Source organism: Danio rerio, chromosome 21 (genome assembly GCF_052040795.2).
Source record: "Danio rerio strain M-AB ecotype USA chromosome 21, GRCz13ab, whole genome shotgun sequence".
Lineage (NCBI taxonomy): Eukaryota > Metazoa > Chordata > Actinopteri > Cypriniformes > Danionidae > Danio > Danio rerio.
The window spans coordinates 20661997-20681371 of record NC_141041.1 but is presented as its reverse complement, the minus strand read 5'-3'; the positions used below and the strand labels follow the sequence as shown (position 1 = coordinate 20681371).

At 34.8% G+C, this 19375-nt stretch overlaps 1 protein-coding gene across 3 annotated transcripts in view; it reads right to left on the bottom strand.

The window, feature by feature from the left end:
- amacr (alpha-methylacyl-CoA racemase) overlaps positions 1–19375 on the bottom strand; it is a 31345-nt gene that overhangs the window by 1746 nt on the left and 10224 nt on the right. For all 3 annotated transcript variants that reach the window (XM_087299769.1, NM_001020626.1, XM_087299768.1), the window contains 3 exon segments: positions 18003–18146; positions 14843–15003; positions 2321–2507 (listed from right to left, as the gene is read on the bottom strand). In XM_087299769.1, coding sequence (XP_087155895.1) covers positions 2321–2507; positions 14843–15003; positions 18003–18146 — 492 coding nt within the window.

The window sequence follows — 19375 nt, the reverse complement described above, 5'->3', positions numbered from 1 at the left end:
AACAAAAAAAAAATACCATAATAAGTTTGCAGATATTTAAGAAACATGCTAAGTGAACATTCTTGTTTATCTAAAAAACAACACTGTAGTCAGATATTCTGTTTTGAAAATGTAAGCTACGTGCCAGAACAGTTGTCTTTGTTTTGGTTCTTTAAATCCGCCCAATGTCACTTTAGCTAATTATATTTCAGCACCCCGAGGTTGCCTTCATGGAAACAGTATTTCATTCATTCAGTCAGAAAGACTCTCAAAGCATGCGCCCGCGACTGAAATGCGACCTTCAGTGGACAGTAGCAGACTCCAAAATGAGAAGCAGATTTAGAGTAACACATGAGGTTATTAATTAGCAAATAATATAAATATTACAAGAGTGTAATATTTACATATAACCCTGGGTCCTAACAACAAGATTTGCATTGATAAGCAATTTGGCTGTTTGCACCAGACGAAACAGGACAAATTCAAATACAGCCATTCAGAAGCACAGAAAAGTGAACTTACTGCACTCCAACAAAAAAAGGCTTATAATCTAATACATATTTAACCTCTTTAACATTATTAAATGTAGATGCTGAATCACTGATATGTGTTGGCTTGTCACAGTTCTAAAGTTCAAATCCAAACGGTTTATTTTATTTTCAAGATCTAAGTTGAACTATTGGCTGCTGCTTTCAGTAGTATGGTTATAAATGTAAAGTAAAATGACATTCAAACTGAGATTATTAGCATTTAACACTGAATAAAGCACATGAGGTGTACCTGAGGTTATCATTGTTTATTTGTGAGAAATAGAAACTGTTTCTAATATATCAATTTCAGGTGTTGGTTAGGACAAAAAGTCCTTTTAGAATGGAAAATATTTCTTCTATGGCGTGCCGTTGATTTTAGTTGGAAAACAGGTCAAATCAGCCTTAAATCAGCCTTTAGACTGGCAACCTGCACTTGCGTGGAGTGGACTCATCAGAAGAAAAGTCGAGTGAAAATGTGTTTTGATCCAAGCGTGCAATACCTAGATTAACCACTGGGTGTCAAACTTACATACTGCGCCATTAAAATGTAAAATGTAAAAAGTATAAAGAAAGTTTATGAAAGAAGCCTCTTCTGATCAGCAGGGCTACATTTATTTAATAAAATAAACCCAAAAAACAGTTATGCTAGGACTATTTATTTTATTCATTTATTGATTCATTTTCTTTACGGCTCAGTCCCTTTATGAATCCAGGGTTGCCACAGTGGAACAAACTACCAACTTATCCAGCATATGTTTTACGCAGCGAATGCCCTTCCAGCTGCAACCCAACACTGGGAAACACCCATACAAGCTCTTTTATGCTCAGACACTATGGACAATTTAGCTTACCCAATTCACTTATACCGGACATCTTTGAAATAGTGGGGGAAACGGGAGCACCCGGAGAAAACCCACACAAACACGGGAAACGCAAAGTGACTCAGCTGAGGCTCGAACCAGCGATGTACTTGCTGTGAGACGATTGTGCTACCCACTGCACCACCGTGATGCCTTATTTATTTTATTACAATTTCATTTACTGCTCTAAAGCAAAGCAATACTTCAAAGATATCAACAAAGTTTTATTTAAAATTAGCAAAATAAATGCAAAAATATGATGAGATTAAATAATAATGAGAGTAAAACCAAAAATAAGAAAACAGAATAACGAATAATAAAAAAGAAAAGAATTGTGAATATTAGAAAAGTGTAAATAATACAAACAATAGACAACAAGAGAATACATAATTGAAATAAAAACATATATAAAAATATTTATTATATGAACAAAAAATGTGATAAAGAAAAAATAAAAGCTGTAAATAAAAGAGAATATGACAATAAATTATTAAAAAAAAATAATCTTTAGAATTAAATTGCCTGAGGAATACGTCTTAACTAGATCAATTCGCACCTCTTTTACAAATGAAATTCCCACATTAAGACACAAAAGTGAGCAGCTTTAGTGAGCATATTGCAGCAGAGATTAACACAAAAAATGATTTAAGCAGTTAATCAGTCACTGCAGTTGCCAGGTGCATTATTGGCATCATGAATTAGACACCACATGGCATGTTATACAGTTAAGATGTCAAAAACCCTTCCTAAAATTGTCTACACATATGTCAGTTGATTCTAAAACATCTGTGATGACACCAATATTTTCAAATGGGAAAAGGTGACAGAGCTTTAGCAAGTTGAATTCATATAAATTGTCCCTAAAATACATTGCAATTACAATTACGCTATTCTGAACTCTAGTAATTGGCAGTATATGCCAATATTGAAGTAAAAACACAATGGACTAACCTTGAATAAGCTGTTGATAAAACTGAGGCTCAATAGCCCCGACCGCCACATATTTTCCATCAGAAGTGCGGTACGTATCATAGAAAGGAGCGCCGCTATCCAGCAAGTTTTCCCCACGAGGACGATTCCACAGGCCAATGCTGCGGGACTTCCACATGAATGAGCCCACATATGCTGCACCTTCCACCTGCAAATAAAGACAGATGTTCATAGAAAAACAAACAAAACATAACACATTTGATGGCATAAATCAAAGAATCACCCATTTGGTAGGTCATTTTCTTTGGTTCCAGAGTTGCTGAGGAAAATAGCGTGGTATGGAATCAAAGTAATCCATGCGTAAGGTCATAATGTGATGAATTGCTTGCTACAATTGTGTGGAGTTATACATATTCATTGAGACACATAAAGCACTGTGTGTTTATATACTGTACATGCAGTTATTAAATACATGAACGCATTAAATATTATTGACTGGCATGATGGGAACATTTAAGCAGCTGGATAATACAACACAGCATGCAGTGCTGCAGAGGATTGCAGTAGTTTGACTTCCATATGAGGGCACAGCACGACTCTAAAGAGGCTAAATCATCAGTAATAAAACTGCCTTTAATCTTTTATGCATAATAAAGCTTGATGTCGTATGAAAACATAATGTGACCTTGAGGGATTGCTTGCTTAGTCCAAAAAGAGAATATATTGCATCTAAACTGATTGTTAATCATAACTAGACCCACATGGAATCTGCTCCCTGAGAAATCTGCAGCTCTTTTAGTCTGTTATTGAGTCAACTTATGTAAATGTGTGCAAATATATATTTGTTCAGTTTTTATATTCATTTCAGCAATATTTTTGAAAAATATGCAAATGTTTAGATGATCTATGTGCAGTGTAATTAGTAATATTTGCTGTTTTTAGAAGATATATTATATGAGAGACTTTGTTTACCAAACTATTGATTTTAATTGGATTTGCATTCATTCATTTTCTTTTTGGCTTAGTCCCTTTAATAATTTGGGGTCGCCACAGTGGAACGAACCACCAACTTATCCAGCATATGTTTTACGCAGCGGATGCCCTTTTAGTTGCAACCCATCACTGGAAAACACATACACTACAGACAGCTTAATTCACCTATAGCGCATGTCTTTAGACTGTTGGATTTAAATTGTAAACTTTAAATAAATGCTACAAAGTTTTGTTTTTAATTTAATGTGTCATGATTTTAGGTATTATCTTCTCGAATTAGTTCCACGTAAATCTGAAGATTCTTCAAAAAAAAATCTGTGCAGAAATAGCAAGAAATGTCTGCAAATTCGGACCCTGATTATAACTGATAAAGCTTTTTTAAGAGACTACTGGAATTTTTCGGCTTCTCTGGAATTGCAATTTCTAAATGTGCTTGTGTAAAAGAGACTTTTGCTATGCTCTTCAAAACTACTGATGGCATTTGTTCTAAACCAAAAGTAACCATGACTAAGTTAACATGGACATCAGTAATCAAATTATTTGCCTTAATCTGAATAAGACAATGATATGATTAAGGTGTAAGCATCTCTCACACTGGGCCTGGGCCATCAGGCGGTCCTTATCGTTGAGCCATGCTATTGGATTAAGTAAATTATTGGAATCCAGTTCAGATTTTAGTAAAAATCTTACAACATTTTATAAAAAGAAAGATTATTTTTAACAAAATCTCAATTTTTCTTTCTATTGTGAAGAGTTTGTGTTGCACATTTCAGCACTTATTATGTGAACCAGTTACAATACAGTCTTAAAGATTGTTATGAAAGGACGGGGCAATTTAGTGGAAGCAATATGCTGTTAATACCACATGCAATTGGGACATTACTCAAAGGGGCAGCCTTAAAAAAACAGGCTGTTTACTGATAAGAAAGGTTGAAAAGGGCCAAGAGAAACTAGAATATGACACAATTAAACTAAATAGCATAAGTAAACTTATGTAAAATATGCATGATGTGACCCGTTTAAAGATATACAGAACTCTATCCTAAATTAAATCACGTCTGAATGACAAAATTGGCATCAAGGCTAAGGTTAACGGAGTGTGTCAAATCTTCCAGTATCATTTTCACACATGAAAAATAACGTTTGTAGGTCAAATCCTCCAAAGTGATGCATAAAAATAAGTATACTTGCATTTCAAAGAGTGTGACCTTGCAAGATTGACTTGGATGTGGATGTGATTTATGTATTTTCCCACTGAAGCCATCCTTCAAAGAGATGTTGACAATCTGGGTTTCTATTTGAGCACATGATTGGCCTGACCACCAAAAAGTCACTCTCCCTGAAGATCCCTTCCACTTGGCCTACTACTGAATGTGTTATTATGTGGTGCCTCAGAAATCTATTTCTACACTGACACCTTTCATACTGTTCAGAGATGGACAGCAATGTGTCAGACAAGGTTATTTTAATAAACTAAAACTAAACTTCTCACCTTTCTTGTTTGGTTCAATTGAATTTTGCCTTTTGGTGCGGATATTTTGGGCAGGTGTGAATACAGCAATCGCACTCCAAACAAATAACAATACAGTTCGTTTAGGGTGTGAATGTGATCTGACACATTTGAAGAAAACCCTGTGACTTATCTGGAACAAGTAGTTGGAGTTGTGTACCCGTGGTGTCTGCCATTGCCAAGCAACCATGAGTTGCACTCTCTAATGAAAAAAAACCCAGTCTATGCACGAGTTTCAACTCTGATTTAAGTTACATTTAATTTAAAAAGCCATTGCGTTATTTGTATGCTAAGATAATAGCCTAACGTTATAACTGAAATGTGTATAATCCATATCTCTAAACGGCACAGCTCTCTAGCTGTATGAATCTACATTTAGGGTGCTTTCACACTTGGTTCAATTGCCTGGACCAAACCCAAGTTCGAATGTCCCCCCTTGCCACCTTCTCAGCTGGTTTGTGTTCACACTAGGGATGCCACGGTTCTCAATATAATATTGAACTGTTCAATATGACCTCCATGGTTCAATACGCGCTTGTGAATTGTGGTTTTCTCAGTTTTGGGTTTAAATAATTTATGTGCGTTTTATATCTCCCCGAATTGACTGTGTGTGCCTGTAAGATCATGAGCTGAGATGAGGAATCTCCCCCCCGCGAGTAAATATCCAATCACTATGCTTTAAAATTAGGGTGCGCTTAACCATCATTCCACACTTTAACATCGCGAGCAGCGGTGAAGTGAGGCTGAGGAAACAGTACAAGGAAGCGCCGGCGAAGTGAGGCAACAGTACGAGGAAGCGAAGCCGTCTTTCAAATCTGCTGTGTGAGAACATTTCGGTTTTGCCGGTAAGTATAATGCCAATTAAAAGAAATATGGTGAACAAAAATAACTGTGTGCTAGGCTTGGGTGGTATTACGGTATTATGGTATACCACGGGATCTAAAAATAAAAACAGTGTCAGTTTCAATACCGTTATACCGTCATAAAATATTAAATATCCTTTATTTAATGCCTACAAAAACGTATGTGTGGTTGACATCTTGGGACAGTGTGGAGGAGAGAGAGAGAGGGAGAGGTTTTGTGACGTGACGAGTCGCGCTCCAAAGTGGCTTGCAGTTTGGCAGTATTTCCGGTTTCGACTGAACAGAAGGGAGACGTGGTTAATATGAACGAGAGGTCTGCATTAGAGCTGAAGATCTTTGCCCGAACCCGGCGAGACCCGAAAAAATCCAAATCCCTGCATTAAAATCCATCCCTGCAAAGGTGAAACAAATGATGACGAAGTAGTAAAAAAAGCTAATTTTGAAGGCGGTCAAGCCAGTCACTAGTTCAAAAAGAGCGTTCATTCCAGCCAGGTTTTTCGGCGGTCGCTCATACACTGCGTATTACGGTAGAGCGCTAAACCGCAAGTTGACAGGTAAAAAGACGAGGCCACTCACTGCAGTGAAACTGCTGTCATGGAAAATTAAATGGATTTTCCTGACGGGTAGAAGATGAACAAACAATCCTACCCAAAACTTGCAAAATCAGCCAGATCAGAACTCTGCATCTCGGCCTGTAGCCGCAGGAAAGGGTGTTCAGTTATGCTGGACGCACCATGAGTGCAAGACTGCGCTAAAGCCAGTGGATTTAATAATGTTCCTCCACAAACACACATAGCCTAATCTTGGTGAGTAAAGGGTTTTTACATTATAAATACATTTTAATTAAACCATATAATCATAATGTAGACAGAGTATACAGACTAATGATGGCATTATTCTTTTAATAGTCAGTTTCACCGCCGCCTTAATGCCAGATTGTGAAGAGAAGTGGAGAAACAAATCTTGCACAGCCTTTATCTTAATTTCGTTATTGCCAAAATACCCGTCATCATTTAGAATTTATTTTAATTTAATTTATTAAGCAAGATTTCTTTTCATTGGTGTGTTGGCCAATTTAAAGGCTAAGTGTATGTATCCAGGCCTATATAGAGTGCTGAGATGTTACGATGTTACAGAGGACTTATTTTATTTCTTTGTTCCAACTTCCAAGTGGCCTATAGTCTACGTTTGTTACGAATAAATGATGTTAAAACATTTAAATGACTCATTCTTGAAAAAATGCATTAGAGCTGTGTGCATGAGCACATTTGAATAATGTCAGGCTGTAAACGGGTTCGGGCTTTATAAAGCTGTCAATCAAAATGTACCTGTCGGACTCGGGACCTATCGTGCCTAATTTTTATGGCCCGATTACAGCTCTCTGCTTTCCCGCTGCTGTACCGCGGGAGCCGGACAGATTTCTTATGGTGTGGGAGTAAATTTCTGGATAAATTGCGGGAGAGATGTGTGTGTGTGTGTGTGTTTGTGTAAGAGAGAGAGGTGCTGTGCGTCGCTTGGCGCTCTCTCTCTCTCTCTCTCTCTCTCTTTCTGACCACAAGCCTAAGGTCGCATAGAAAGTATTTCGTTTCTGAATGGTTTAGGCTCAAGTCAACAGTTTGGTGATGCTGTCCTTACGTCATAATTTTTTTATTACGCCAGTAATACCGCATACCGGGGTAAAATACGAGGCGGTTTGACGGTATCAAAATTTGGATACCGCCCAAGCCTACTGTGTGCAAGCATTGTTTTACACGTATAACCATGACTGCACATCTGCAGCGCCATCACCCAGTAATATCACTGTCTGAAGGCAGGACAGCAGAGAAGGTAATAAAGTCCTCCAAATAGAAACAATCCCTCGCTGAATCTGTCAAGCAAACATACCCAACTGGTTCCGAGAGACACATAAAAATAACAGAGGCAGTGCAGGTGTTTATTGCTAAAGGTTTGCAGCCGTTTTTGGTGATTGGAAATGTGGGCTTTTGTCATCTTATAAAAGCACTCGATCCACGTTACAGATTACAGTCTCGCATTTTTTTCAGCACCAAGATAATTAGGATGGTTTATTTATGTTTACTTAAGAACAAATATGTTTATTTGAAATGGCCAATTTATTTTTATTAACGTCACATGTATGTTTATTTTTAAAATGTAGGATTTTAAGTGTTCCCCAGTTTGTACATGGGCTACCAGCAGCTGTGAGATTTCTCTGTTAATTTTTTTTTTATAAAATACACTAGGAACTAGTGTACTTTTCTTGGCTTTTAAGTAAAACAAAATGAGTATTGCTCTTACTATTCCTATTGCATTTAGAAAAAAAAAACACCTGTCAAGCCATGAGAACCAAAAACCGTGTTAAAAAACCGAGATATGTATTGAACCGTGGGCTAACTGTATTGTTGCATCCCTACTTCACAAAGACTTTTTTCCTTTTGGACCTTGATACGCTTGTGTCATTAAGCTGCTGTTTTGTGTATAGCTGTTGCTAAGTGAAGGCCAGGAAAGCAAAGCACCAAAATGTAGACGTCTGAATATCACAGTCATTCTGCTTTTACTGAATCTTTTGGTTTTGTTACTCAGGTATGGTTCACAGGTGCGCACCCAAGTTCAGAGGGCATGTTCACAGTAGCTAAATGTACCTTACACACGTAGTGTGTATGCACCCTTAAAATAAAGAACATGTGTGGGCAAAAGATGCTAAATGTGAACAGTCCCTCAGAGCTACAGCAAGAGTTGATGGTTGCACGACACTGACGGCAAACACCATACCATGGAAGCACAAGCTTACCAACAAACAGCTGATTTTTGCACATGTGCAATTTTGTTTATGAATTTACATATTTTCCACTTAGTGTTTTACTCGATCTTGCCAACCTGACAAAGCATGAATTTGGTATTCAAAAAGCAATAATTTAAACCAAAAAGCATTAAATATGTCAAACGCAACAAGCTGTGACTTTAATAATCTGTTAATTTCAGATTTATCTGCTTTGAACTGATATGTTCTAAATAAATTGACCATATTTGCAGCCAAAATTTTATTTCAGACACCGGTTAAATAAATGAATGAATGAATAATTAAATAGATAAATACATGATACATCCAACCCTGTAGGAGATCAATAAAACTAAATGTTAAAAGAAATTACTTAATTTAATTTTTTTAGGAATCTATCACTGAGGGTTTTACCAGTTTGTTAGAGCATGTAAATAATAAAAAATATAATAAATATAATCTATTATTTTATAATAATAATTGTAATAATATATTGTAATAATAACATAACAAATGTAATAAACTGCATATATTCTCCTCATTATGCTTTCATACAGCTCCAACGATTCTGAAGAAATTTCTCAAATTAGAACATCTATGCTAATAACTGCAATTATCATTTCTGAGTAAAGTAAATCATCATTATGCAGCACAAGTTAATATTACTTTTTCCTCTATTCCTTTACTAAACATGAATCTGTTGATGGCAGTGGTCAAACACTCATAGACAAACAAAATAACCACACACAGCACCAAAACAGACATTGCATAACACATAAGTCTGAAATGCATAACATGACACCCAAGCGGCTTATAAAATTTCTGATATGTATTTAAACGGAAGACTAAAGTTTTGAGGGTATGATGTATCTCACTGAAATGCAAGTGCCTTCTGAATACTATTTTCCTGACTTGCAGGTTAATAACACTGCCGTTGCCAAAAGCAGCTGTCAATATCAAACAACAGGTTTTATCAAAGTGGCAATGTGACCCTCAAGAGGATGTGCTTCAGATATCTTCACTGCCTCACAGGCAAACATCTAATCATCAGTTCCATAATCTCCGGCTAACACTGACATTAGCTTGTCCATGCGCGGCCATCAAGGCTTCCTCTATACTAACACTGCAGCACAGCTTCAGGTGTGAATTGAGCAACTTCATGCAAATGTCAACCTTGCCTTAAAAAAATAACATTTTCACTAAAATAGCTAAACCCTTTCTAGGTTTTTTTTTGTTTAGGTTTGTATTGTACAGTACTATAAAAATACTCAAAATATCTATGACAATGTTTTCAAACAAATATATTTGATTTAAGTCACACAAGTGCTAATTTTACATCTGTCACATTCATAACAAAGATATATCACATCCATATCGAAGATATTTCTTCATAAAAGTAAAATAACCACGCTTCCACAGACCCTAATCACCAATTTATTCACTTTAAAACTATTCACAGGGCATATTTAACTACACGTGTACAACATATCATAGGTTTATCTCCACAACATTATTGTAAGTTCTGTCAACCACAGTTTCCAGATACCTTTTTACATATGATGTGGGAATGCCTAAAGGTGGAAAAACTTTAGGATTCTGTCCGGGACATTTTATTTAAAGTAAAAAAAAATGTGTTTCCCCAAAGATACTGTATTGCCTTTATTAAATGTTAAGCTCTCAATTTCCCTTAAATTCAAAGGTCAAGAAATTTGTTTAGCTGCTCCAACTGCTACGAAGAAAATGTTGGTGCAGAGGTAGAAACTCCCTCACTGTTGGAAATACTGCTCTGGAACTGTCATCAGCACGAATCAACCATGCTAAACAGGACATTCTGATGGTGTGGAAAATCTACAGTATTTTTGCGACATCAAAGAAATCTTGGACATTTAACCCTCATCTGATACTACGAATGTCAAATTTAAATGCAATTTATCTAATAGCTTGGTCTAAACTACAGTTATTCTGTGCTTCCTGATTTGCAGTTAAAGTATTTTTTCTATCTGAATGTAAAAATTTGATATTTTTATTTTTGGAAATAAAAACTGAATTACAAAAATAGATGTAAAATAAAATAAAATCAGTCATTTTTGTTCAATAGACAGCCAACTATTATCCTGCTGTAATTCACATAATTTCTACAAGTATGTTGTATACTATTGTGGTAATATAAATCTACATAATCTAGTTACAAATTAACAATAATCTTTTTATAACTGAAAAGTTATATTCTTTGGTTTTTAATTAGTCCATTTCATTCAAAACTCTAGCTAGGGTGTGACATTGAACCTTTTGCTTCCAGAGCATGGGCTGAGCCAAAGTGATGCAAATGCTATGGTGCAAGGTCTTAATGGCTGTGCCTTTGTCTTTGGGTGATAGTTCTGTAGGCTTTTGCAGACTTGTGGACTTCTTGAAGACACTGCATGACTGCCTATTAACCAACATGTCTCAATAAAGAAATAAAATGTTCTGCTTGTTCGAGTCCCCTGGATGAACTGGGTTCTCATCTCATCATTTTTTTTCCAACACTATAAACTTGCATACTTTTTTGCCACATCCATAACGCATGTTTATTTCCCTCATTAAAAACATACAAAATATTTACAGATTGACATTTTTCTTATCCTACAACTCATTATATAAACAAATGTTTCAATAAAATGTTACCTTTCTTTGTGATTTTAAATGTTAAATATAATGTCACATCCATCCATAATGCTAGATTGGAGTATATGCACACTGACTTTTAATTTTCAGCCAGACTCAGGGTTTTCGGTGAACTGTCTTTCCATTATAAAATTGCCATGTTTAAGATTTGATTTCTTTAAAAATCAATGATCTTCACTGCTTGATAGATATAGCACTGCATAAAATTTCAGGTCCCCCATCATGTCTTCAAAATATGACATTTTATTTTACATGTGAGTTTCTGCACTCGCATGCTGATCCTGATGCCGCTAGTGGTTACACAGTCTTTCATCTTGTTTTAAGCTTGAACAACTAAATAAATGCTAAATAAGTCGACTTAACTGATTGTATTTTAACTACATTACAACATCAATGCTGTAAAAGGAACCTTATAAAATTGAAAATAGTCACAATAAGCTTTCACCAGAATCTTTGGCTGAAAAACACTAGCTGAGCATATATGCCACTGCTCATTTACTAACGTGAGAGGAGTGTCAGTGTTGGATTGTAACATGGGAAACTTTATGTTTACCACTGTTTATTTCCTCAAGTGCTAAAAGTCACAGATGGCAGACTGTTACAGCAAATTGTGTCAAATTGATCAATTAGGGCTTCATTGTCTGGCTGAGGTCTTCTAATGGATGAGGAAAAAACACTCTGGGTTGAGTGAAATGTCATATTTAATTAACAAACAGAACAACAACTACTAATCGCCATTCGCCTCTAGCAGAGAAAAGAGATGCAGTGCAAACAAAACAAAGCACTTTAATGAACTGGCAATTGCGCCAGCAAAGCTTAAAATAGTTTTATCTGCTACAATAAACTGCAATATGAAACAACAAGTGTAAATCACTTGTTTGAGTTTCAAAAAGAAATTGGTACATCTTCATTTTAGTGTTATTAATAGAATGTAACATAGTACATGTTAAAAATATTACAAAACTGTAATTATGGGAATAAAAATAGTACAATATCATAAAATATTTTACTATTAGACTTTTCATAGATCAAACAAAGTGCTATTCAACAATTCATTTCCAAGGGAAAACATAAAATGATTAAAATAAATAAATAAATATGTGTGTGTGTGTGTGTGTGTGTGTGTGTGTGTGTGTGTGTGTGTGTGTGTGTGTGTGTGTGTGTGATTTGGGTCACAAGAACGAGAAGAGACGAGTTTTTTACACAATTTTTCAGAAATCTACAATGATGAAATACATGAGTGGAAAATAGTATTTTATTCAATAAAAAATAATCACAAATTGCTAAATTATTTAGGTGCTTTTTTAATCAAGTTGTATTGAATGTTATTTTACTTCTAACTTTTAATAAATTCTATGCAGTAAAGAACATGCAAAGTATTTTGCTTATAGCCTCTGTGAGTGAAAATTTGTCTTTTTATTTTGCTTCCACTGTCAAAAAGCGTCCCGAACTGAACCGTACCACTTTTTCGGCACCCTTTCGAAAGAGTCCCAAACAGGAGAAAGAGATACGTCACAAGCTTGTGAAGCTAGACAGAATGAAAAAAAAGGAAACGCCATGTTTTTTTTAAATACAAAGCCGAGACATTACATGGAAATACTATATGCATATAATAACGAGCCATGGATGACCCAGGCTCTAACAAACCTTGTCGTCATCTTGATGAACAACACAAAGCCAAGAAGAAAAATCTGCCGTGTCCGGTTTTTGTTTTACGGGGCCGTTTAAAAGTGCAAGCGGTTTTCGCTTTCTTCCGGGAGCTCGCAATTGCGTCTAACGTTATATTTAATACAACTAATTTCTTGAGCTTATGATAATAACATGTGCGTGATTATTGAAGTGTCTCCGTCATCTAATCCATTCAGAAAAGAAAAGGACAAGTGCGAGAGTGAATGCGGAAAAAAAAGAGAAGCCTGGAAAAAACACAGAAGCAAAATTGTTTTAGCAACTTGAATCATGAACAAACTGCCATGTTTATCTTTGCCTTTTGGACTATTATGAACTGGGAATGACAGAATTACTCTCTAACAGAGCCTGCATGTGCTGGTAAAGATTACAGACACAGATGAGAGGTTTGCTCAGACTGTGGGCTATATTGCGTGTTTTTTTTTACTCAAATAAGTACTAAATGTATAATATGTGTAGTTTTTCTGTAATTAATAATATATCAGAGACTGTAAGGGGCTGTATGTGTTCATATATGTTGCATATATATATATTTATTTTATAGTATTACAGACGTTACAGTAGCCTATTTTTCACTGTCATTGATCTGCAGTTATAATCAAATCTTGTTCATAGAAAAGTTAGTAATAATCATTTATACACAAGTATTTATGTGTTTAAATCATCTGTTTTGTGAGAAGTGCTGCTCATTATGATATGTAAACGACCTGTACAGCTTTACTGTAGACATTTATTAGAGCGAGCATAACGTGACTTAAATTTCACATCATACACCAGGCCCACCAAAAGGGTATCCTTTGTGGTGGAAACGCAAGTCTGATCAAGGTGACCCGTACCAACACGAACCGTACCGTATCGTACTGTACCAGTCAGTAAAAACGAGCCATTAGAGATGTGCGTGTCTGTGGTCCTTTACTGACTCAGTAGGTGCAGAGAATAGTGTCAAACAGCTGTGTTTGTGTCCGGTCGCAAAATGTGGCTAAAAGTCCTTCATAATAATAATAGATTGATTGATTACGGTCTTTATATGTTTGTACTCCACGGCGAGAACGCAATGGGAATACTCCACATGTCTTAATTCCATTTCCAGTCTGGGTTGCCAGTTTAAATCCAACCCTGCCTCCAATGTTCAGTGCTAATTTCACTCTCACGCTTCATCATAACATCACAACTCAAGAGACAACTTTTCACCTCACGAGATCTCGTCATATGATATCTTGGCACACCCCTAATTTATACATATATGTGTGTGTGCGTGTGTGTGTTAAACTTACACACGCATGCTGTTATTGGGTAGAACAGTGGCAAAACTGTGAAATATCATAATTTAAATTTAGTTGTAATCTTTTCAATTTCAACTATACACTCTCAAAATAACTAAAGGGACTTTCATTACAATATAATTAGTTACAATTTAATACATACCATTTTTCCAATCGCACATTTGCAGTAACAGGGGAATTTCCTGTAAAATCGCACCCAGTATTGTGTATCATCTCATCCCATGAGCTAAATGTCTCATCAAACCCCAACAGTACACTGATTTGAAGTAACATCAAGGTTCCGTAGGACCCAATGGAGAAGCAGCAAAATCACAATACTCCTATTTAGAAAATAAGCAATCTCACAGTACTCACACGTAGCTGCGACAATGAAAACAGACAGCACCAATATAAGCAACTTGAAAAGAAAAAGCAAGCAATTATTGGAAAATCCAGATTGCAGAAAACTATTGACGAGCTGGTCAGAAAGCGGGGGATTGTGCTGAGATAAACAAGACTTATAATTTCCACATTCCATGAAGTGATTGGTCAAAACCAGCTAAAAAAAAGCAGCGAGGGGCAACAATGTAGTATAACTTGGTATGTGATAAAAGAAAGCGTTTCTTTTTCTTTTTTTCCAATAACTAGTTAGCTTTTAAATAAATCGCACACATCTAAGCTAAAAGACAATCCGAAAAAAGAGTTTGTTTATAGGAAACAAGAAATGTATCTGCTTTTTGCTTTGTTTTTAAAAGAAGTTAATTTTAAAATGAGGTGGAATAATCTCACCATGCTGGCATCAATGATCTGGCCCTGTCCTGACCTGCTCCTCTCCAGGAGCGCCAATACAATCCCAAAAGCACACATGAGACCTCCTCCAGCAAAATCGGCCACCAAATTCAGTGGAGCGTATGGTTTCTCTGAACTGCGGCCCAGCATGGAAAGCAACCCTATTACAGAAAAAGAAAGACAGACACATGCTGAGAACAAATACACAGCAAAATAATTACAGTAACAGTGGTTTGCACGGGTCAACTAAAAACATCCCCAATTAAGACACGTGTTTGTTTGCTTCCAGCCGCTCTGTTTCCAAATATATTTGACATTTAAAAAAACAAAGCAAAAGCGAATGATTAAAAATAAAAAAACAGGTATTATTCCAATGAGATTTAACACCCATAATTTATCATTTATCTGAGGCGGGTTTCCAAGTAAAGCACTGCTGATAATAATTAGCTTATTAATTTCTGTTGAACTGTAAGCATACATAAGGTCACAGCAAACAGACAGCCAGGAGCTCAGAAAATGTAATCAAACGAGTGTCTTTGTGCTTCTTATCACACATCAGTTTGAGCCAGGTTTGACCTTTACAACCTACGACATGAAAAGCACCTGAATCAAAAGAACTTGGTTTGTATCATGAGAATGTATAATAGTTGGTCCTAATGGGAAGAATAATGTATAATGTCTAATACATTTAACATGTTTGACAATGCTCACTTATGCACCTGTGGTTTAAGAGACCTTCTAAATAAGTGATGCTGTTGTTTTGCAAGACAATAGAAAAGCGACATTAAAACCACCTTCCAGGGTTATGTTACAGCACAATATGGCCTTAATTTAACATTTTGTGCATTTGGCAGATGTTTTTATTGGAAGCAACTTAAAGTGCATTCAAAGCCATAACCTTGGTGTTGCTGGAACAATACTCCATGCATTTTAATGACTGTGCATGTCATTAAAAGTAGTTTATTTTAAAGTAATACAGGTAAAAGATTTACAAAACATGCTAGTTAGGTTTTAAATGGCAAAACAACCCCTCACTGGGTGCCTAGAACTATTGAACTACACATTATTTGTTAATTTATGTTGTCTTATTCTTTAACGTAAATAACAACTAATACCGTAGTCAAAATTTGAAGGGGAACAAAAGTTGTCATAAAATGTAATCAAAGTTTTGCTAAAAGCAAATAATTTCTTAAACAATACCAATATTTTTCTATTATATACAGTTAAAGTCAAATAGCTTCGCTGAATTATTAGCCCCCCTGTTTATTTTTTCCCCAATTTCTGAAATGGTTTTAAAAAAATTAAAACTGCTTTTATTCTAGCTGAAATAAAACAAATAAGATTTTCTCCAGAGGAAAAATTATTATCAGACATACTGTGAAAATTTCCTTGCTCTGTTAAACATCATTTGGGAAATATAAAAATTTAACAAAAAATTCTAAGGGGGCTAATAACTCTGACTTCAACTGTACATACAATATTTTTAGTACTATTGGTTATACAATAGTAATATTTTGGATCTATTTTTGTTGTTTGCTGTTTTACAAAAGCACCTCTAGTGGCAGTTGTTATTTATGTATGTTTAATGTGTGATCTTTAAAATTAAATGAAGAAAGGATAAAACAAACTAATGTAACACCTACAATTTATTGAACACTAAAAGAGGTTAATAAATTGACATCAAACTTAACTTTAAATTCATAGAAAGCATATTGGACAACATATTTATTCTACCTATGATTATACAGCTAAAGCTGTACATTTTAAGGAGAATATCAAAAGTTATAATCCATAACAGTCAAACAGTGTTTAACTAAACTCCATGTATGCAGGCTGTTGAAAGTTCCATACAAAAAATGTCAAGCACAGACGTCTGCTCATTAAATGAGGAAGGATCAGTTTTTTTGTTGCACTGAATTATTATTATTATTATTATTATTATTATTATTATTATTGGTAATAGTAATAAAAGCAATAAATTTGAAACTATACAATAAGAAAGCAGTTATTTTTTTAATATATATTTAATAAATATTTAACAATTTAACTAAATAACTTAATAAATCATTACAATTTAACTTTTACTAAATGCTGCCAGAATAATTTAGCTTAAAAAAACAGACCTAAAACTTTTGATCGGTAAAGTACAATTTTTTACACAGTTAAACAAAAGTTTCATTAAACAGTATAATTTATTAAAATAAGAGTTGTCACTTTAATGTCTTAATAAATAGAAAGTTAATATATTTAAATTCAAACAAGTTGCAAAAAATATACAAACCCCAAACTAAATTTCTGGTTTTGACCTTAGTACAGACTAATCTAATGTATATGCACAAATATTTCATTGTAAAGTATCCTATTCAAAATACTATTTAAAAGGGGAGATAAATGAGGAGTTTTCCAATAATGGTTGTGGATGAAAGGGCATCTGCTACGTAAAATTTATGTTAGAATAGTTGGCGGTTAATTCCGCTGTGCTGACACCTGATAAATAAGGGACCAAGTGAAGGAAAATGAATGAATGTATGACGGGTGAACTCATTTATGCAGAGAACTGTTCATAAAAAGATACGATTTTAAAAGAATAAAACTTCATGCTGACAAACGACTAAAGCCCAGTGGTTAGAAGGATATTGGCAAAGTATAAAGATTTAAACTGACTATTAATTATTTTGTATGTTGCACTGTGATAACCAAATAGATTAATTAATATTTTATAGAATAAATTATCCTTAAAATATGCCTGACAAGATTGTGTGGCATAAAATATTCTCACAATAAATTACATTTTAATAGGTGCCTTCTGTAAATCAGGGTAAAAATATATAGTAGCTTTTTTTTGCTCAGAACAAATTTAAACAGGGTGCAATGGATAAATTATGCAAATTTAAGATGTATTAGCAATTTAGTTCCTTTTTTGCCGTTGACACATGCTTAGTATTCCTAAAATATATATATATATATATTTTTTTTTCAAACCTTTGGAAGACATGAAAGTTAAACTCTTCTTAAGAAAAGTTTTCCACCAAAGTCTTTCCAAACTTCACATATTGCTCGATCTCTCTAATTTACTCTGCTTTACAAGCACTGTGCCTAAGGGCATTGTGGGAAAGCGTATTAGCTGAGCTCCTCTGCACCTGTTTAACAGTGGTCTTACCTGACATGGCCAGGTAGTTGATATCATGCCCGGCAGCCTTGGCATAGGATCCGCTCTGACCGTAACCAGTGAGACGTGCGTAGATCAGGCGGGGGTTCTCTTTTATTAAGTCTTCAGGACCTAATCCCATCTTCTCCATAACGCCTTAATTATACCAGAGAGATACAATAATGAAGCATGAACAGAGAAAACCTTGAAGGTAAATACATTTGAATTTAGAGGACAAATTATTCTTGTTTGGATTTAAAATCAGCAGGGAAATGGCAATCTCTCTTTTAAGTCAAGAATTGTTTTCCCCTTTTCATTAAATCAACAATGCTTTAATTAACACTGATGAAATTATGTAGACAAAGGCACCATATGGACATAGGTTAATTGTTAAAACAATAATTGATTTGCAAACAAGAAGAACTAATTGTGATAATGGAGCATGTTTTATTAAAAAGACCATTGTTATTGTATTTGTTGTTCTGCTTTTAACCTTTATTAAGCTGATTTGTAACAACTGTTAATCATTAGTCACATAATAACTAAAATAAAAAGTGTAAAATTAAGAAACTGTAAAAGCAGAGGCATACTTATTATTAAAACCAGATGTTTGTTATGTTTATATTACTATATATCGATATATTGACATACATACTCTGATACCATACCAACACATGCATAGAACTATACAATTACATATTTTTATTAATTTGGCCTGCAGTGCTCAAAAGAAGAAAACAGGACATAAGCAATTGTTTACTCAACAGGGCGGGGGACAGGGGGGGGATGCAAAAGACTGCAAACTTTATATAAAATAGGCAACATTTTGAAGCCTTGCCCAAAAATATGTTGACAGAGAATAGATCACTTTTGCTGAAATGGAGCCAAATATTTTTGTTTAATGAATTTAAATGGGGGCATTTTTGCACTAAAGGTTTTGAGAAGTATTTCGATACCTAGTGTACACTAATATAGATTGAAATGTTGGTCACAAGTTACAATTTCAATAAACGCACACATTTGCCCAAATCTATGCTGTTTGCATTAGTACAACCAAAATGACCGCAAAAAGTAAGTACTGTAAAAATAATGCAAGCATATGACACTGATCAGAGAAAACACTGATGTACCATCATTTACGTAAGATACAGTGGTGTAAAGTAACAAATTGCAAATACTCAAATTACAGTAATAGAGTAGTTTTTCTCAGAAATTGTAATTTACTAAGTAGTTTTAAAAATGTGTACTTTTACTTTCCCTTGAGTACATTTTTGTGCTGCATCTGTACCTTTACTCCACTACCTTTCTTTAAACTGCTGTCACTACTTTATATTTCTTGTCTAAGGGGTTTAGAAAAATCAGTCCTGTGATTCCTGTCCAATCAA